Source organism: Arachis ipaensis, chromosome B3 (assembly GCF_059453495.1).
Source record: "Arachis ipaensis isolate K30076 ecotype BB chromosome B3, ASM5945349v1, whole genome shotgun sequence".
Taxonomy (NCBI): domain Eukaryota; kingdom Viridiplantae; phylum Streptophyta; class Magnoliopsida; order Fabales; family Fabaceae; genus Arachis; species Arachis ipaensis.
In genome coordinates, this window is record NC_142438.1 from 11,917,480 (window position 1) to 11,940,638 (window position 23,159).

Here is a 23,159-nt window from a genome sequence, read left to right on the forward strand (position 1 = left end):
ATCACATCATGGCTTCGCAATGCCGACAAAAAAATTCTGGGTCACCAATATCTATCACATCTAATAATCACCAAGATAATAAATTGTTTCAGTTATATCTGCAACAAATACTTTATATAAAAATATACCTTTCTTTCACCATGTTAAGTATAAAAATAATATTTATAAAAGATTACCGAAGAATGCAATTTATGGATTAAAAAGATGAGATCATATAATACAATTTCATTCTGACAACCTCAAGATTTAAGTTTTACATGCACGTTAATTAAACAATAAGAATTACAATAAATCAATGTTCAAATACAAAAATTATAATATATAACCATATCTTAGTTTGAATTTTAAAACTTGAACACTAAACGATAATTTTTTATTTATAAAAAGCATAATAATAGTAAATAATAAAGTACTGATATTGCTACTTCTTAAATTACCTGTATTCTCAGCAATATCGAATATGGCTGGGTATTCAATTTGCACAGAATCATCTAATATAGTCGTATTTTCAGTAATATCCTCAACTTCTTCAAAAAATTTTGAAAGATTTATAGTCAATTCCTTCAAGAATGTTTTTCTTTGTATCAGGTGTCTTTCTTTTTCAGCTATGCACACTTCTTCTAAGTCTTTAGTATCTAAATTTGAATTAGATGTACTTGCTCCTGTAATCATTAGAGATAATACATCAAGTACTTTATATTATAAAAAAAGAAAAATGAATATATGTTAAATGTTTGAATCAGCTGAATTATGAATATATATATTATGAAGGTAGTATTAAAGATAAAAGAAGTAAAATTTTAGCTTTGTGATAATTACAATCTATCATGCTTATCTTACTATGTCTCTTTTGAAGTAGCATAGTCTTCCTATTCAGTCTTGCATCCCTTTGCAATCTAATTCGATTTGTGTACTCCCATGAATCTATAATAATTATTTTGCATATACCAAAGTGCATGTTCCAAAAAAAATTATCCAAAAATAAATCTGTATTAATGCTATTTGTAATGTTCGACAACACCGATTGAAAATGCACACTATTGGAACTATCGCTCAAATTTTCTGTAATTTTTTCATAAATAAATTTAGTAACATATTACGAAGACAATGTAAATTAATAATTTATTACTTGTCTATAGCTAAATAATATATAGAAAATATTGTATTTTATGGGCTTTCATTCGGCCAAAATACTCATGACATGTTAGTTATTTTGTATACCCAATAAAAACTAAATATATAGAACTGACATACTTAAAAATACCAAATAAAAAAAATATATTATTCTAACCTAAAAACAAAAATGATAAAATAATTAATTTATTTTTTTATATAAAATCTACCTTGAATTGTGCTTCACTTTGTATCTTCTTTGTCTTTTAATATCAATTTTCTCTTCAATATAATCTTGCTTCTCTTTGAACTTCTTGCATCTTTCAATATATACCTAAAAATATTAAATAAATAAATTTTTTATCCAATTAAAAATATATATACATTATACATAATACATTTTTATTATCAAATTTTTTATATTATTAAAAAAAATAAAGTAGTACACATATGACAACGTTTGTTTTTTGTATACATGTCCATCAAAATATAGATATTTGTTTACTGAGATAAAAATGATGGAAGGCATAGTCATACACAAACACCCATTAAAAACATGTATTTTGTATCTCTCTAAAATGTTGAAACACTAATTTTTAACTTGAGACACTAATTTTTTTACAATTTTTTCTCATGTCTAACTTACCAAATAGAATATGAACTTAGTATCTTCTTAATTATGTCTATGTAAAATCGCACAGGTTTTATTTTCAATGGCTGCTTTAATTTTTTTTTTATTCTCATTTATTTAGTTACGTAAACATATTTTACAGAAAATAATATATATTTTTTTATAAAAGTATCTTTTTTCAAATAAATATAAGTTTAATCTCAGATCAATAAATTTAACTTATAGTTAAAATCTTTTTTTTTTTCATTTTCTTAAATAAAGAGATTGAAAATGAATAACTTATAAGTAAAAAGAGAGAAAAAGATGAAAGTACTTCTATTGTTGTGTTGAGATAATCTAAAAAATAATAATGTAAACGAAGTAAATAGAAAAAAAATTATAAATGTGACAAATAAAAAAATTTAAATTTAAAAATCAAAATGGTTAAGAAGCCACTTAATTAGGAATTAGTATTAGAATTTTAAATTTTAAATTTTTAAATAGAGTTTTTTAATTAGCTAGTGTAAATTTAAAATTTTTAAATAAACTTTTTTAATTAAACGTTTGTTATTCATTAAGAATATAGAAATTTGTTAATTTAAAAATAATTTTTATTAGTTTCGTTATAAATAGTATCAATCCTATTATTTATCGATAAAAATAAATAAAATTAAATATAATCTAAAAATTAATAATTTTATAAATTACGTAAATTTAGAAAAAATACTTAAAAAGAGAGAAAAAGATGAAAGTACTTCTACAATATAAAAGATAATAATAAAAATTTATAAATGTGGCAAGTAAAAAAATTTAAATTTAAAAATCGAAATGGTTAAAAACTTAATTAGAAATTAGTATTAAAAATTTAAATTTAAAATTTTTAAATAGAATTTTTTAATTAGATAGTATAAATTTTAAATTTTTAAATAAAATTTTCTAATCAAACGTCCGTTGTCCATTAGAAATATAGAAATTTGTTAATTTAAAAATGATTTTTTTTAGTTTCAATATAAACAGTATTAACTTTATTATACTTTTTCTAAAATTTAAATAGTATTATATTTTTTTAAATAGTATAAATAACTTCACATCTTAATAAGACTGATAATTCTATTTTTTTATTATAATCTTTTGTAATTAGTATAGTAGCTTATAAATTATATAAATTTTTAAAAAATATTCTCAAACCCAATTGCTTACGTAAAAATTCGAAAAAAAAGTATATTTGAATTTAAATTTAAAATTCTAAACATAATACTTTAATTAAAAATTATAATTAGATTTTTTTTAAATAAGTATACATTAAAAATTAATAACTAAATCAACAATAATTCAAAGAAGAAATTTATAACTTTATGATATTAAATATTAAATTAAAAATTATCAGAATATCAACGGTGAGAATCAAATTAAAAATAAAACTACAAGTAATAACCAAATAACTTCAATTTATATTTAAAAAAAATTCTAAATTCCAAACATAAAAATCGAAAAGAACAAAAAGAAAAATAACAACTCAAGAAAAGACAATGTTTCCACTAAAACAAACATATGCTTGGCATTATTCTATTAGATAGACTCTAAAAGGGATTCTAAAACATGTGCATCCAAATTCTCAAGTTTCTTTCTCAATCTTGATCTTCTTGCAAGTTGAGGTATCTCCTTCCACCTTCAAATCTTCCGACTCCGAGAGAAAAAAATAACAAAGGTTAGAATAGTGTCTTCTATACAAAAAGCCACGTTAAATTAAAGACTTCTTTCTAACCTTTAATTTTATCTCACTAATATTTTTTGAATAAAATTAAGATCTAATTTTGAGAGAACAAACAAAAAAAATATATTTTTTGAACAAATACCTTAGCACCTTCTACTTTCTCCCCTTCAATGATTGAGGATGTCTTTGAAATTTGAAAACCATTGGTGTAGTCAACATCCTAAAATTATAATTAATTATTATTTATAAATTAGATACTACTAATGACCAAAGAAGCAAAAAATAAATTGATTTTTAATAGAAAATACAATTATATATACTCACAATTTGAATAGGGTGAGCCTCTTTAAATTTATTTATGAGATCCACATTATCAATCATCTTCTTAACTTTATAAGAAGGTGAAAAATGTGGATTATCAGATATTTGAACTTCAACGATGAAGAAAAAGATCTTATCAATTAGGTTGAGCAAAAGTGTAGGTGTATCCGATAGATCTCCTTTCTGCAGGGTATTACATAATATATTAATAATAAATAATATAAAAAGTATCAATAAAAATATCTTCACTAATGCTTTTAGAAATAAATATTGGTTAGATCTTACCAATATGAGTGGATCAAGTATCTCTACACAACTCTTTTCCAAAATTTGTTTTGCCTCCTTGTCAAAGACTACATAACATGCACAGTTAGAATCATCAATGACACCAAACTTTATTCGATACATGCTTAAAAAAGAAAATAACATAAAAAAAAGTTAAATATAGATTTATTCAATATCTAATCCAATGTACATAGACTTTAATTTAAAAAAATAAATAAATAACCTTGGAGTCATGGATAAAAGGATATTAGTAGAAAATTCGCGTCTTCATCGAGCCAAACCATCTCAATTGAGTATGACAATGGAGAATTTTCGTAACTTGATAGTGTCCGTAACCGTATCACTCATATACATACACACAAATTGTCGATTGTAGGATTGATGTCAACAATTTTGTGAATACCAGCCATTGAAATAAGTAGGGAGATTTTGGATATATATAAAGAAAGGAATTGATGTACTTTAAATTATGGTGCTTTACATCTCTCATAACTTATCCTTTTATAGTTGCATCATAACTAAATTTTTTTAAATTTGGTTGACTTTAATTTAAAATTTAAAAAATAATAAACTAAGTAAAATAACCCAAACTTAAAATTTGAAAATAACAACCTAAACAAATAATAATTTAAAAATTCTAAACTAATGTAAATCTTTATTTATAGTAATATTAGTATGTAACAACCGAAGAATAATTAACGTAAATTTTTTTAAAACTCTAAATTTCTTTAAAAGAATTTATGTTGCTGCAATTTAAAAAAAAATCAACAAAATTTTAAAAAATAATGCTAAAAAAAATTAACAGATTTTTAAAAAATAGTGTTAAAATATAAAAAAGAACAATTTAAGTAAAATCTAAATAAAATTTAAAAAATAACAACTTAAATAAAATAATTTGAAATTTTAAAATTAACAACCTAAGTAAAATAACCGAAACAAATAAAACAATTTAAAATTTAAAAAATAACAACCTAAGTAAAACAATCCAAACTTAAAATTTGAAAATAACAACCTAAGCAAATAATAATTTATAATTTATAAATATAAATCTAAAAATTTCTAGTAACGACACGTAAGCAAATAAACTCTCAGACTCAACGTATGAGCGCCACGTCAGCAAATGAGCTCCCCATTTGTATTACTATAAAGATAAAGATAAAAATATAAAGATTAGAAAAATTATATATTAATAAATTTAAAGAGTATCTTCATATGTATTTTAGAAAACAATGTTAATACACCCCAAAAAAAAAGTAAGAAATACAAAACTTTTAAAAATTAATTTATTATCAAAATTAAAAAAATATAATAAATTTTAAATTTTAGATCTTAAATTTAAATTATTAAATTAAAATATAATAAATAAAAAATTAAAATTTTATTTTTTAATTAACAAGAAATGCAATACTATTTACTTAGTAAAAAGCGTTACAGGATGAATTTTAAAAAATATAATCTAAGTATTCAAAACTATAAAATATTATGTGTAACAAAAAATTATTATATATTGTGTATGAATATATATTCTCGTTTTATATATTTTTAATGTGTATTTATATTTTAATAATTATTTTGTATAAATAATTAATTTAATAGTTATTTTATATATATATATATATATATATATATATATATATATATATATATATATAGTATAGTTATTAACATTAAAAAATAAATATATAATTTTTTTTTATCAATACACTAAACCATGCCTAAATAACTTAATGTATGTAGTGAAAAAAAAAAAAAAAAAAAAACCCCTTAACGTACGTAGCTATCCCTATAATGTAGCCAGCCGCCCATATTTATTCGTGAAAATATTTATATTTCAATACATTAGTAAAGCTTGATAAAAATATATGAAAAATGGCGGCTACTCCAACGATAAAAATATATGATAAATGGCGGCGCCGAAAATTTGTGCTGGACAATGGGAAATTATTAATGTCACATGTTAACATGTTGATGATCCGGTGATAATTGGTTTATTAAATTAGTGTCGGGAAACTGAATTTAGCCAAAACCCGAGTTTGAGCTAAATATCCGGTTTAAGTTGAAAATTTCCAAACATAAGTTTAAAATTAGAAAAAAAAAATTTCTACTACCAAGTGATTTTCTTAACTAAATCTAATTAAATCATTTATATATATGTACGTACATTTTTTTTTTACTTTTATTTTTTCTTTTTCTTCTTCTTAATATTTTAAATTTACGTACGTATCTTTTTCTTCTTCATCTCTGATGTTGCGTTTTTTCTTTTCTTTACTTTTTGTTATTTTTTCTTTTGTTATTGTCGTCACCACTATTATCACCTCGCTCCTTCTCTTCCTCTTTTTTTATTGGAATTTATTCTCCTCCTTCCTTTGTCATCATTGTCACTACCCCCACCTCCATCTCCTTCTCCTTTTTCTTTTCTCATTTTAATTTCTTCGATCTCCTTCTTTCTTTTCCTCCTCATGCTTCTCCTCTATCATCATTATATATTATCATCATTATCGTCTTCTTCTTATATGTATAACAGAAAAAAAAATAAGGAAAAAAAGAAGAAGAAAAAATGCAGCATTAAAAAAGATATTTTTGTGTTTTTATAACAAAATTTTGGTGTAAAAACTAAAAAATTTATGTGTTATTATTAAAAAATTTCGGTGTATTTATATTCTGTTAAGTTCTTCATAATTCAAAACTCTTCATCTTCTTCTTTCTCATCTTCTGCTTCTTCTTCTTTTTCATCATCGTCATTATCTTCTTTTTTTATTAATCTTTTCCTTCTTGTTTTACCTTCTCAAGTTTTTTCTTGTTTTACTCTCTTAACAAGAATAAAAACAAAAAAAATCAAACAAAAAAAAGAAAAAACACATAATACTACAAAATTACTAGGAAGAGGATGAACCTATATTCATTCAACTAAAAGAAAGAAAAGAAATAAGAAAAAAAAGAAGAAGAAAACAAATGCAGCATTAAAGAAAATATTTTTGTGTATTTGTAGTGAAATTTCGGTTTAAAAACTAAAAAATTTATGTGTTATTGTTAAAAAATTTTGGTGTATTTTTATTTTGATAAGTTCTGCATAATTCAAAACTCTTCCTCTTCCTAAGCTTCTGTTGCTTATTCTTCTTCTTATTTCATTTTCTCATAATTCTTATTGTTTATTTTATTTTGGTGCATTATGTAATTTTTGTGCATTTCTAAGTTAATTGAGGTGGATTCTGAATTTAATTTTAGAGTTAATTGAGGTGCATTCCAAAAACAAGTTTAGACTAAAAGTGCACATTATTTAGATCTAGAATGCACCAAAATTTCTTAATGATAATCCTCTTAAAAACTAGTGTCACAATTAAAAAATTACGGTATCAAAATTGAGAAGTTTCTGTGTAACGATTAAAAAATTTCAGTGTTATTTTTTGATATATAAATCCTGCATAACTCAAAACGTCTCTTTCTCCTCCTTCTTTATCATTATCATTATCGTGTTCTTTTTTTGTTCATCTTCTTCTTATTTTACTCTCTTAATAAGAATAAAAAAATCACTCAAAGAAAAAAAAATACATAATGTTACAAAATTAATAGGAAAAAGATAAGAAAAAGAAAAGAATGCAACAACAACAGAAGCAATAAAAGAACGACGATGAGAATGAAACATGCGAAGAAGAATAAACGAGAAAAAAAAGGAGGAGAAACATAAAAAAAAAAGAAGGAAGAGAAGGAACGCGTGATACAAACATTATTGGAGGAGGAATGCGAAAAAGAAGATAAAGAAATACGAAGAAGAACGACGGAATTTGAATTTTGTTAGATTATGATTAACTTAATTGGACTTGGTTGATAAAGAGACTTGAATATGTAGCGAAACTGTTATAAAAATACTACATATCTTTTAAAATTAAGCTTTTTTGTCGGCCTTTTAATTTAAATGACATTATTTAATTATTTTTAATTAAAACACATTTCTACCTTTTAGATAAACTAGTTGTTAATTGGATTTAATTTTAGAAAAATGCTATTCATCTTTTAAAATATCATTCTTTAAATAGCCTTTACATTTAATCATTTAATTATAATAATTTTTTAATCACTAATTTTTTGATTTTTTAAAAAATCATATAAATTGAGATTTAGTTTAAATTTTATATTTTTTAATTATTCTTTCTTATTTTTAAACTTTCTGCACTATTAAACTCTTGTTAGTTATTTTATCTTGAAACGTTAAAAATATATATTTTTTTAAAAAATTCTCAAACCAATTAAATACAAATCACTATCTTCTTATATGCATTTGACTTTATAAAATTATTTATTTATTTATTTATTTGTTAAATATTATTAAATTTCCTGATATTAATTCTAATAGTCAACAAAAGTTGAAAGGTAAAGACAAGAAAATAGACCATTAATTCTATCACTGTCATATTTATTTTTTAATAATATTATTTTAAAAATAAATAATTATTTATAGTTTTTTAGTAATATTTAAAAAAAATTAATTTACGGTATAATTTTTTAATTATATTCAACACATCTAAAATAATAAATAATTTATTTTTATTATTTTATTTTTATTTAAATTATTTTCTGAATTTATATTTTAAATTAAAAAATATTAAATTTTTTTAAATGTGTTTGTTTTATTTTTTATTAAATTAGTATAATAAAATTTTATTTAAAGAATAAACTTAAAAAATCTCTCATCGTATTCTAAAATTAATGATTTTAATATAAACTCATCACTACTCATGGCGGTGCCATTAAAGTGAGGGAAACCTTGACAACAACATTGAAGTATATAAAATAACCAATATAAAAATATAAAATTAAATACTAATTTAAAAAAATAAAAAAGACATGAACTTTATACGAGAGAATAAAATAAATTTATAAATCAATTATAATTAAAATGAAATAATACTAAGAAAAATTTAAAGAGAAATAAATATTAAGAGAACATGAGAATAACAAAATAATATAATATAATATAATATAATATAATATAAAAATATTGAAGGCTCGACTTCAATGCTGCTCTGATCTCCTGTAGATTTGTCTCAGCTAGGGGTGTGTATGACCCGGCCCGGTCCGAAGACTCGGCCCGGTCCCGAACACTTTAGGGGCTAATTTGATGTGATTTCATCGGGTCTAGGGTCGGGTATGGGTCTCAAAAGTAGACCCGGTCATTATTTCGGGTCGGGTCCGGGCCATAGCTCGGGTCACCCGAAATCGACCCGGTGGCCCGGTAATCATACACAATTAATATTTTGTGTTATTAGTGATGGATGATGGCTATTATTATGTGAAATTTAAGTATTGGAAACCTTAATATTTTGTGTTATTAGTCATTATATATAAGACTATAAGTTAATGTTTTATGTTTAAAATGCATAAGATTTTAGACTAATGCATAATCTTGTGTTATTTGTATTGATTTAAATATTTGGTGTTATTAGGCAATATTAGTATTGATTATGGTTATACTTTAATTTTAGAGAAGAGTTAGTTCTTATTATATTTTTCTAAGTGAATTTTATCATGTCAAATAATGGTTGGAGTCTTAGAAATTTGGATATTTTTACATGCTAACTTACAAGAAGGTATCAAGGTAATATAATGTTAACGGCCCGGTTTTCACCCGGTTTTTACCCGGTATAATCGTGGCCCGAAAGTGTATAGGTTTCATCGGGTCTAGGGTCGGGTTCGGGTCTAACAAATAGGCCCGGTATATATTTCAGGTCGGGTCTGGGTCACATCAAACCCGGTTTCACCTGACCCATGCACACCCCTAGTCTCAGCTTGTAGACAAGGAGAAAGAGAGACGGTGACACACATCTTTAATGCATAAAATATTACTGTTCTCCATCTGCTCACCTTCTATAAAATCCTTTTTTCTTCTCATATATATATAGTCTCCGAAAATACTAAAAATATAGTAGTGATAAAATACTTCCAAAATCACTACTGAAATTAGAGTAGTGGTAGTGGTTTATAGTAGTAGTAGAAGTGAAGTGAGTTGAAAATTAGGGTTACTATAGGTGAGAATTAAAAAAAAAAAGAGTGAGTGTCCATAAATTATTTAAAAAAAATGGTGTGAGATTTAACTTGTTTAGAAGAATAATGTTGCACATTTAAATCATCTTCAATATGTAAGTTATTATTTTGTTAATTTATATATATAAGAATATATTATTGAATAATGAAAGCTTTTGGAATATTTGTATCATAACTATGAATATAGCATCTTATAATAACTTTTAGTGTAAGCATCCAACTTGGTTCTTAAAAAATTTTAGATATAAAATTTTGTCTCTTTGTTACTATAACAGTTTTCGGATTGATTTTTTTTTTAAGATAATTTATCTTACAATGATATTTTTTATCTAATTATTTTATAACAAAATTGACTAAAAATTTATTTGTCCATCTATATTAAAAGTTTTATTAATATTGATAAAATGACTAATCTATTTGACGAAAATAATTTTCATAGATCTCTAGAATAATATAAATTAATTAAAAATTAAAATATCTAATCTAAAATTATATTAGAAAAACAAACTTTTAAATTTATTAATTATTGATAGGTACATAAGAAAATTTTATAACCTTTCATGAACCCCTAATAGCATGGAATGATGCAATGATTGTGCGGAGAATTCATCCCAATTATTATTTTTTTTCTCCCCTATATACAATAAAAAAATTTAATAACAAAAAAATTGAGCTAAAATCAGCTAAAATTTATTTTATTTAACATTTATTAATTAATACAATAATTAATAAATACTAAATAAAAACAAGTTCTAGCTTTTTTTTTTTCTTTCTAACATTATCGATATACAATATAAATCTGCATATACATATAACACTTTATGATTTTTGCATTTATTGCTAATTATTGTATACACTAAATTGAAAATAGCTTGTACTAATATATACCTGTTTGTAAGAAGACTGAGCATGCATCAGCAATGAAATTGTGAACAAGAGAGTGAAAAAAAGTGACTCTGCTGGTTTAGTCATTTTTTGTTCTAATTAAGTTTTTGTTCTAATTAAATAAATATATGGGTTAAGTTCAATTTTGGTCCCAGCGTAGAGGTCGAAAATCGGAATCGTTCCTAACTTTTTTTTTGCTACAAAATGGTCCCCAAAGTTTCAGTTTGTTTTAAAATCGTCCTTCGGACCAAAATGCCCCTATCCCTTCTTCTCCAAAATTATGCAAAGCACCAGCAGAAACATAATAAGCATAAGCACCACCACCACCACCACACTTGCCACCACCACACCCGCCGCCACTATCACCACCACCACACCCGCCACCACCCACCACCTACCACCACCACCACCATCATCATCATCATCATCACCACCATCAGAAAATCAACATCACCATCGTCATCCTCATCAAACCCATAACTCAGATCCATCAGAAAATCAACATCATCATCGTCATCCTCATCAAACCCAGAACTTAAATTCAAAATTCAAACTCAGACAAACAAAAGCTCAACTCAGAAAATCATCATCATCATCAAGAACCCAGAATCAACAACAACAATACTCCAAATTTAAATTTCAACAACAACAATGTTCCACAATAAATTTCACAAAAAATCCAGAAATTTCACAAAAAATTCAATTCACAAAATTCACAGAAGAAGAAGTAATGGCGGTGGGTCGGCGGGAAGAAGAATCGGTGGGTATGGCGGTGGTGAAGCAGGGGAGGAAAAGCAGGGATGCTCGCTGGCAGTGGTAAAGCAGGGGAGGCTGCGGCGGGCGGTGGTACGGCGGGTATGACGGAAGAAGAAGAAGAAGAAGAGGCGGCGGCGAGCGGTGGTGCGGCGGGTATGGCGGAAGAAGAAGAAGAAGAAGAAGCGGCAGCGGCGGACGAACAGTGGTGGTGCGCTCGTCCCCCTTCTCTCCCCCCTCCTCCCTCTCCCCCCCTTGTCGCGCCCTCCCCCCCCTCTCCCCCCCTTTGTCGCGCCTCCCCTCTCTTTCTCACCCCACCTCCGTCTGTACCCTTTCTTTTCTTTTTTTATTTATTTATTTTATATTTATTTTATATTTATTTTATTTTATTTTATAATTTTTTAATGAGGGATAATTTGGTAATAAAAAAAATAAAATTGGTAAAAAGGACGATTTTAAAACAAACTGAAACTTTGGGGACCATTTTGTAACAAAAAAAAAGTTAGGGACGATTCCGATTTTCGACCCGGACCAAAATTGAACTTAACCCTAAATATATATAGGAGTTTATATTAATGGAAATATAAACTTATTAATTACTTAATTGAGCAAATTATGATATCTTGAAATAACTGAAAGGTGAAAGTTAACATTTAGTTAATTAGTATATTAATTGGATTAACCAATAAAATACCCTTTCCTTCACTCATTAAGAGAAAAATGGCCCTTAACAATTGTGATGAGCTCAACAAGCCAAAGTGCAATTAAAATAAGACAGATACATCTACATCTGTTTTTTAGGCAACACAATAATTTTTTTTATAAGCAAATGTCTATCTTTGTTTTACCACACTTTAATTAATTAATTTTTTTGTTTCATGAAGAATATACAAACATAATAAATTAGTTATTAATAAAGATATTTTTAAATAATTTTATAACCAATCCTTGATATTTAGGTTACTCAAATTTCTTTTTTTTCTTTTGAAAAAAGAAAGGTTAGTCAAAATTTATAGAGGAATTAACCAATTTACATGACAAATATTATAAACCAAATGCATAATATTTTAAGGGTAAAGTATTAAATTAGTCCCCTAAATTTAGGCGTAATCCTGTTGTAGTCTTTAAAGTTTAAAGTGTCTTGTTTGAATCCAAAAAAGTTTCATTTAGTTTCAAGAGGAATGTTCGGGGGCCAGCAATTTTTGTAATTTGTAGCCATCAAATAGCCATCAAGATGGTTTTAATGGTGTGAGATTGGTGTAAGATTTCATCTAATGGCTCACTTTTCTTTGCTGGTTATATGCTGGCCAGAATTTAATAAAATTGCTGGTCCCCTAGACTTTTCCTAGTTTCAATGCAATTCCACTGTAAACTCAAAGTTAAATAATTAACGAAATGTCCTGCATGGCAGCAGTATATGAACAAGGTCGATAATTTGGAGAACAAGTATAAGCTCTAGAGGCACAAAATCAACCGTAGATGCATCGATACATTTATTTATCATTCTCCTTAGTTATATAGAAAATATTTCATTTAAATTATAAGAAGAATGATAAATAAATATATTGATGCATCCACGGTTGATTTTGTGTCTTTCGAGCTTGTACTTCTTCTCCAGATTATCGATCTTATTTTTGTATTGTTGTCATGTAGAACATTTTTTTGTTAATTATTTAACTTTGATCTCACGGTGGGACTATATATTGAAACTAAATGAAACTTTTTTTTATTCAAATAAGATACTTTAAATCTTAAAGACCAAAACAAAGTTATGCCCAAACGTATGGACGAATTTAGTACTTTACCCATATTTTAATGGATATTATTTAAAGGTGTATTATTGATTAATAATTTACTATATATATATATATATAAGATGGAAATTTAAACTCTAGCTCAATACTTAGTTAAGTAGTTAAATGTGTTGATCACTCAATAAATTTATTATAATAATAATCATAGTCTTCAATCCATCATAGGAAATAAAACATACAAAGACACATTGACATCATCATTGACTTTGTATATAGAATAAGAAACAAACTAAATGCAGCGAATTTAATGGTAGCTAGCGAGCTTTGCTTTGAGTTCTTTTCTTAATATCTTGCCCATTGAAGATTTTGGGATTGCGTCAATGAAAATTACTCTATGTAGCCTCTTGTAAAATACTACCTGTCACAACAAATTAAATTAAAATATGTCATGCATTGTCTTATTAATTAATTATCTTCTTATCATGTACAATTAAATTAATTAAGTATGCATGATATATATTATATAATTTACCTGTTTAGCTATAAAGTCCTTTACAGCATCTTCAGTAATAGGGTCATTTGATGACCTCACCACAAAAGCAACTGGAACTTCACCAGCTACATCATCTTGTTGTCTATATATGCATGTGTGTGCAACAAACCATTTAATTAATTACTTATTATTAGTCAATAATTTTTATTATTATTAGCTAATTAATAGCTAGTTTAATTAATTTCAAAGATACATATAATAATTATATCGATAATGTTAAAGAAAAAAAATTAATTTATCTTATTTAATATTTATTAATTATCGCTATAATTAATCAATATTAAATAAAATAAATTTAAACTATTTTATCTAATTTTTTATGTCTTCTACATATTATTGTAATTATATATACTTACGGGACAACAGCAGCATCTTGAATGGAAGGGTGGGTCATAAGAAGGACTTCAAGTTCTACCGGAGCAACCTGAAAGGCTTTGAATTTGATGAGCTCCTTGAGTCTATCAACAACGAAAAGCTCATCATCATCATCCACATACCCAATGTCACCTGTATGAAGCCAACCCTCTTCATCAATAGCTTCTGCTGTCGCCTTCTCATTATTCAGGTATCCTACACAATATATATATATTTTTGTTACATTAATTGTTTAAGGAAAAGTATAGGGTACCAACATATTATCTGCCAACTTATTACCAACAATAATTAATTATTATATTTTAAACACATATATAAAGAGACACATCCAGAAAATATATCTATAAAGACACTTCTATTAAACACCACCAACAAAAAGACATTTTTATTAGACACATCCATGAAGACACTTCCATTAAATACAATTATACATAAGAGTTGGCAGAAGTTGGCAGAAATGCTATTGATAATGTAGCGGAACCGATTGTTTAATCATAAAGTATCATGTGTTAATAATGAAAAAAACATGAAAATAAGAACATATATATATAATTCAAAAAGATAGTAACTTGCCGTTCAATTTATAAAAGAGTTTCTCAAATAATTAAATCCAAATATTGTTGTTTGGTGTTTCTTCATTCTTCTATATACTATATCTTTAAATATTGTAAAATTGTAATTAAAAATAAGAAAATTAGCATCCAATCTGTTTTAATATATTGGTTCGACTTTTGGAAAAATAAAAAAGGAACAAGCTGATATTTCAAAATAGGAGAGAGATAGAGAGAAAGAATATTATATTTTTATAAGTGACAAATACTTTTTGTATTTGATAAATCATTTATGCATTTGATTTAAGATTGTGTATGAATATTTGAATAATTATTTATAAAATAAATAAAAACTATATTAAAATTTAATCTCTAAATTTTTTATTTTAAAAAAAAAATCTTTGGCCATTAAAAAATATCTACTAAGAGTAAAATTACTAAATATTAAGAATAAAAAATATTTTAATTTTTTAATTATATCTGTAAAAAAAAAATCAAAATCCAATGCTAAAATATTTTTTGAGAATAAATATTTAATGTTGAGTATTTTTATCACATTTTAAAATGTTCTAAAAATATTTTTGTCGTTAGCAAAAGGCATTTTTATCATAATTAAAAATGTAAAAGATATTTTTATCATGTTTTCAAAAATCAAGATAATTTTAATAATTTATCCTATAAAAATATCTTTAAATAATAAATAAAAAATATGAATTAAAATATATTGAACACAGTTAAATAATTTAATATATTTTAAATTAATAATACCTATTTATATTTGAGGTATCCAAGAAATCACCAAAATATAAGTTGCAGTATTCAATAGAAAATCAGTTAAAAAATCTTTAAATTGCATTTGTTTTTAAGTATGAAACATTAAGATATAAATATTCAGACATAAAAATTATGTTGAGAGACAAATTTAAACATTATATTTTAAAATACTGAATTAATATATTTATTTATTATTTATATATTAATTTTTTATAATTATATATTTTTTTATTATATTTTTCTTCCTAAATATTGTAGGAGAAAAAAAAAAGCATACATTACACTTTTTATTTTTTTTAATCTGATTTTAAGACCATTAAAATGGATTAAACTTATTGGATGAGTCTATATATATCTGATTAAACAAGCAAATTTTGTCTCTAAAATTAAACATGTTTAAAATATAGGCTAAATAAATTGAACCAAATTTAATTGAAAAAAAAAACGACGAATTAAATGGACTAACCAACGGACTAAACGAGCGATTCATTTATTTTTTATATTTTTTTAAAAGTAGCACCTTTTGCCATCATTTCATTCTATTTGACTCAAAATTCGATCTATCACAACCAAAAAAAGCTATTTGTTTAAAGTTTTTGACATGCTAAAAGTGATAATTTTTTGTCAAATATTTTTTAAAAAATAAAATAAAAAAATAAACTAATCAGCCCATTTAACCCATCGATCTGGCCATAAATGATACAGGTTGAAATATTATGGTTCATGAATAAAACGTACTTAAACAGGTTATTAGACCTAAATATATAGGTTGAGCTGACCGTTTGATAGTTTTATTTAATTTATTACCAAATAAAATATAATGATACTAATTTATGTTTTACTCTTTTCAAAAATAATATTTATAAGTTATTATATTTTTGTATATAAACATGCATATAAATTAACTTATTTTTAATATATATTTTATATTTTTATATTTTTATGTATATTTTATATCAATAACTAATTTTAATATCTATTTAACATAATTATTTTTTTATGTCATATTTTTAATGTCTATGTCATAAGTATAAATTAAGTATGATTAATTGTGAATTTGTTTTTATTATATGAATGAAATATATTTTGTTCAGGATGACTAATTTTTTGATAGTCCCAAAATAACTTTTACAACAATATATACTTTTTACATAAAGATAATTACACGTGAATTTTTATCATAATATATACCTTTCATAATTTGTTGACCTCGGATACAAATTTCACCCGGAGTATTATAAAAGAGAGAAGAGCCTGTTAGAGGGTCAATAATCTTCATTTCTGCATTTCTGATGACAGTACCGCATGATCCTAATTTAGTTGTCATTGGATATTTTGCAAAACTTAATGACATTGATATCACTGGTCCTGATTCTGTCATTCCCAAAGCCTGTAAAGACATATTCGTAAAAAAAAGACTATTTACATATGGTGGTTATATAAATATTAAAATTAACATCATATTTTTTCTTATATTTCAATTATGTTTTTTTAGCAATACATAAAAAAAAGTCGTTGTTTATCAGAAAAAATATTTTTTAACTTTATCAATATTTTTTAAAATACTATAACTATAGTAGTCATCATAATATAATAATAATGACTCTAAGGTAGTATTTGGAAGAGAGATAGAGATTGAAAAATTGAGACTAAGAAATAGAGACTGAATGACAAAAATTAAAATAAATATCAGTACTGTGTTTCGTATAAAGTAAAAGTAAAAAATTGAAATAAAAATAAAATTCTAATTTAATTTGCACAAAAATTAAAGTTAGAATTAATTAATTAAAATAAAAATATTTTAAGTATGAAATGTTATTAAAATTTCAGTTTTTATTTTCAAAAATTTTAATCTCCTGTATTCTTATTTTTTAGAAATATTAAAATACTAAAATTTTAGAAATTTTTAATACTAATCTCTAAACCTAATATTATTTGTCTACCAGTCTCTAGACCTAATATATATTTTTCATATATATTATTTTTATATCGATAATTTTATATATTTAATTAAACTAGTTACTATTATAATAAATTTTAATATGTCTATATTTAAGTAATTATGGTAGTTATATAAATATTAAAATTAAAATCATATTTTTTCTTATATTTTAATTATATTTTTTAGCAATACTTATAAAAATGCATTGTTTATCAGAAAAAAATATTTTTTAACTTTAACAATATTTTTTAAAATATTATAACTATAGTAATCATCCTAATATAATTATAATGACCTTAAGATAGTGTTTGGAAGAGAGATTCAGATTGAGAGATAGAGATAGAGAAACATAAACTAAAATAAATATTAGTATTGTATTTAATGCAAAGTGAAAGATAAAGATTGAAATAAAAATAAAACTCTAATTTAGTTTACACAAAAACTAAAAATAAAAAATTAATTAATTAAAATAAAAATATATTAAATATAAAATATTATTAAAATTTCAGTTTTCATCTTCAAAAATTTTAATCTTGAGTCTTTACTTTTTAAAAATATTAAAATACTAAAATTTTAAAAACAAAAATTAAAATTTTAGAGTCTCTGGCCTGGTATTATTTGTGTACCTGTCGAAGGATAGCTTGAGGCAACCTACTATGAAAAGCATCCTCGATGTCATTTGCAAGCGAGGCACCTCCAGACATCACCATCCTGATGGAGCTAAGCTCATACTCCTCCACTGCCGGGTTCTTTGACAGTGCCACCACCAACGGCGGCACTGCCATCACTACTGATACCCTCTGCTTCTCCACAACTTCCAACATCGCCCTCATCTCAAACTTCTCCATAAGCAACACCTTACACCCTACTCTCATAGAGCATAACATCACACAGTGTAGTGCGTAAATGTGGAACAACGGTAGCACACAAAGCACTACATCCTCTTCCTTCAGATGCAAGTTAGGGTTCTCTCCCTCAACCTGCTGAGCCACGTTTGTAACCAGACTCCGGTGTGTTAGAATCACACCCTTTGATAACCCCGTCGTGCCGGAGGAAAATGGCAGTGTCACCATGTCGTCAGGGTTAATATCCACCTCTGGCAGCTTTCCTTCATTTCTGGAAACCGTCGAGAAACTCATGCACTTCTCTGGTGGCTTGTCCACAGTTATCACCTATATTGTATAAATACAAAAACACGACAATTTTAAATGAAAAAATATAATAATATGAATATATATTTGATACAAAAATAATGTATATGGTATAAATATTACTGTGAATGTGTTTTCTTCTTGTTGATCTTGTTTGAGCTTATGCACGTGCATGGCATGTGTGATGACGATTTTGGCCTTGGTGGCTTTGAGCTGCTTCGTGATTTCAAGAGATGTGTAAGAAGGGTTGGCAAGGGTCGAAACTGCCCCCAGCATAGAAGCAGCCCAAAAGGAGAACACGAATTCCGGCGAGTTTGGGAGTAGGATCATTATGATGTCACCTTTCCGGATTCCAAGGTTGAAAAGGCCCATGGCCAAGCTTCTAGATGCGCGGTGGACATCACCATAGGTGTACTCCTTGCCATCGCTCGTGATGAGACACGGGCGGTTGTAGACTTGGGGGAGTTTTTGAAACGAATAAGTGTGGAGGGGAATGGTATTGTTGATAGGTATGTCTGGTAATTTTGATTTGAAGATGTGGGTAGTTTGGTAACTTTGGTTGATGAAGTTGGTTTTTTTTGGATCAACGGAATAAGTTGCTACTAATGATGGTGCCATGGTATCTACTTATTTCGTTTGTAGGACCAAATTTGTTTGTTATCACACACACTTTAGTGATGAAATATTTGGTTGTAGCTTTGCTTGAAATTTATAAGGAATCGAGGGGAAGGGTTTTTGGTAATTTGGCTTGTCAGATGGTGGTAGCATATCACATGCATGCACGTGGACCGGTAGATACAAAAAATTAACGATCTTCACATTTAATATATATATATATATATATATATATATATATATATATATATATATATATATATATATATCAGAAGTCAAGAGCAGGCGCTAATACTTAATTTCGTTGGAATCTAAGAATCTTCTTATCGTGACTAATTTGGTTGGAATTCAAAGTGGCTATTCTCAATCAGTATTGAATTATGATACCGTGAGTTTGTTATCTTTCATTAAAATTTGATTAAACTTTATTTTTTTATTTTACTAATTTTTTTTAGGAAAATATAATCTCTTTCTCTTTTTATATGTATTATTTAAATAATTATTAAAAAAATTATCTTTTATATATTTATAAAATTGACTCTTTATTATAGTATTCATAATAGATAGTAGTTCTTTCAACTATAGGTGATTTTCAAAATTAAGTAAATTTTAAAAGAAAAAAAAAAACCAACAAATAAACATTTTTTTTATTATTAGTTTGTTGCAAACAATTTAAAAAAGAATACACACAAAAATTCCATTTAAGTTCAATTACTGATATTTAGATTGCATGCACATACAACTAATAAAATTGAAAAAATTCTTGTAAATAAAATTGAAGTGAATAAATCACTTTCTCATTATCAAATACTAAAAATAATTAATCAAGATATACAAAAATGTAACTCAATATTAAAGTTGTTTTTATATTAACTATTTGATAAAATATATTAACTTAAAAAATTCTAATAAAGTAATAATTAAGTTTAATAAATGAGTAAATTTTATTTTTCTCTTCTGAGAGATGCTAAAATGATACTCTTCAGTTCTCTCTCTTCTATTTGTAAAATGTTCATTTTTCCTCCTTTATAACTTTTAAAACACCTCCTCTTTAATTCATTTAAAATTTTTTGTGTTAACTAACATTAATTTTGCCCATTTAAAAAAAATAAATTATGTTTTACAAAAATATTCTATAATAAAAATTTTATTTTTTGTGATTAAATTTTTTTTACTAAATATCCTTGAACAAATTATTTTTCTATTGATTAAATTGTATTTTTTTAAAAATATTTTTAAAAAAAATTAATGATTAAATTATTTTATCCTAAGTTATTCTTCAATAATATTTTAATTATTAAAAAACTTATTTTGTAAAGATGTGAAGGAATGAGATGCTAATTTTTTAGATTTGGGTTGTATCCATCATAATTTATTTTTAAATTTTGATAAAGTTGTTAATAATTTTTAATAATTCTATTAAATAAATTATTTATTAATATTAATTATCATACATATTAACAATGATAAGATTTTTTTAATTTAATATTAAAATAATATATATTGATATAAAAAAATTAATAATAAAGTACAAAAATAATGTTAACAAAAATTTTGGTAAAATCACAATTTAATAATTAAAAAATATTAAAGGTTATTTTGAAAAAAATAATTTAATCATTAAAAAATTTTTAAAAGAATATTTTGATAAAATACAATTTAATCAGTAAAAAAATAAGTTGGTAAAGGGTATTTTAGTAAATAAAATTTAATCACAAAAAAAATAAAATTTTTGCTAAAGAGTATTTTTGTAAAAATTAATTTATTTTTTCTTAAAAATAGATAAAACTAACGTTAGTTAACACAAAAAATTTAAAATTTATTAAAGAGAAGATTTTTTAAATGTTATAAGACATATGAGTGTATATTTTACAAATAAAGGAGAAGAAAGTGTTATTTTAGTATCTCTGAGAATAAGTGAATAGAATTTTTTCTCTTAATAAATTAGTTTTGTGACATCAATAATTTAATTAACACAATAATTTTATATATAGAGAGTAAAATCTAATAAAATAATTTTTATATTTATTTAACATAATGGAAATAAATTTAATAATTTAATAAAACAAATAAATAGTACTATTATATACTACTAAATAATTTTTAAACTTCAATGGGAAATTTTTTTTTAATTTTTTATTTTAATAAATAAAATAAATGTAATAATTACTTAATTAAATAATTTTAAAAGTTATTACCGAAATCCGTCAACCTCTCTTATCTCGCACTGTGAATGAGATAATTTTATACGTATCTCATTTACAGTATAAACGAGATGCGTGCAAGCTTTTCTCATTTACAGTGTAAACGAGATACAGTGAGATAATTTTTTAGCAGTTATAAAAAGATGTATAACCCTTGGCATTATCCACTTTCATTTAATATCTTTTTTTTGTCTCGTTTTCTTACAAAAAGAAGGCAATAATTGCCAGTAATAGCGTATACATAGTTGTGTGTGTTTGCCCCAATTGTTGTATGAGAAATGGCGACAATGTGGTGATATTTGAGTGTGAGAATCCAATTCTGTTGTGCACTCAGCGTGTAAGTCCGTTGTCCGAGTTGAAGAGTTTGATATTGAGCAACCTTGGTGGCACAAAAACGAGGAAGGTCAGAAGGGTGGGGTATAGGTTACTGGCAGGTAGGGGTGCACATGGGCCGGGTGAAGCCGGGTTTGATGTGACCCAGACCCGACCCGAAACATACACCGGGTCTATTTATTAGACCCGAACCCGGCCTTAAACCCGATGAAACCAATACACTTTCGGACCACAATTATATCGGATGAAAACCGGGTGAAACCGGGCCATTAACATTACATTACATTGATACCTTCTTGTAAGCTAGCATGTAAAAATATCCAAATTTCCAAGACTCCAACTATTATTTGACATGGTAAAATTCACTTCGAAAAATATAACAAGAACCAACCCTTCTTCAAAATTAAAGCATAACCACAATAAATACTAATATTGTCTAATAACACCAAGTATTTAAATCAATACAAATAACACAATATTATGCATTAGTCTAAAGTCTTATGCATTCTAAACATAAAACATTAACTTATATTAAGGTTTACAATACTTAAATTCCACATAAGAATAGTCATGATCTATCACTAATAACACAAAATATTAATTGTGTATGATGACCGGCCACCGGACCGAGTTCGGGTGACCAGAGCTATGGCCCGGACCCGACCCGAAATAATGACCGGGTCTAGTTTTGAGAGCATTACCCGACCTTAAATCCGGTGAAATCACACCAAATTAGCCCCTAAAGTGACCGGGACCGGGTCGAATCTTTGAACCGGACTGGGCCATGTGCACCCATACTGGCAGGTAATAGAATATTCCAATTTTGACTATTTCGTCTTATAAGGGACGAGCATGTGAGAATCATGTTCGACATTTATGGAAAAATCATGGCGGAGCAAGTGATGGAGCTTTCTGTCGATGTTGGAGATGTTGGTGGTGGTGGTTTTGTACACTCGATCTATGTATAGGACGACTGACCTCTCGCACCACCACCCACTCATGTCGCCATTCCTGTGGAGGACATGGAGGTGGGTGAGGAAGACTCTGACAAAGAGTACGTTGTTGATAGTGGCGACAATGATTCTTCTAAGGGGGTGATGACGAGGAGTTTGTACCGAAGACGTCCGTCGAGGCATCTGTGCGCTATGTTTTGCTTGATGACCCTCTTCCTCCTAACCCCTCGCCTG

General features: G+C 25.8%; 1 protein-coding gene across 1 annotated transcript; it reads right to left on the bottom strand.

Annotated features, from left to right (window-relative positions):
• Positions 1 to 13,630: 13,630 nt before the first annotated feature.
• Positions 13,631 to 19,499, bottom strand: LOC107632209 (4-coumarate--CoA ligase 2-like). Its single transcript, XM_088508808.1, has 6 exons — positions 18,944 to 19,499; positions 18,296 to 18,841; positions 16,919 to 17,117; positions 14,384 to 14,597; positions 14,007 to 14,109; positions 13,631 to 13,892 (listed from the first exon to the last, which is right to left on the bottom strand). Exons 1-6 carry the CDS (start codon positions 19,436 to 19,438, stop codon positions 13,779 to 13,781), a joined length of 1,671 nt encoding a protein of 556 aa, XP_088364934.1. The 5' UTR covers positions 19,439 to 19,499; the 3' UTR covers positions 13,631 to 13,778.
• Between the last annotated feature and the right edge of the window lie 3,660 nt (positions 19,500 to 23,159).

Excerpts from the sequence above, each read along its gene's own strand:
- LOC107632209 (XM_088508808.1), bottom strand. The coding sequence starts at position 19,438 with ATGGCACCATCATTAGTAGCAACTTATTCCGTTGATCCAAAAAAAACC. Across the intron at positions 14,598-16,918 it reads AGGTCAACAAATTATGAAAG|GATACCTGAATAATGAGAAG; the intron begins GTATATATTATG and ends TATATTGTGTAG. Across the intron at positions 14,110-14,383 it reads CAAGATGCTGCTGTTGTCCC|ACAACAAGATGATGTAGCTG; the intron begins GTAAGTATATAT and ends ATGCATATATAG.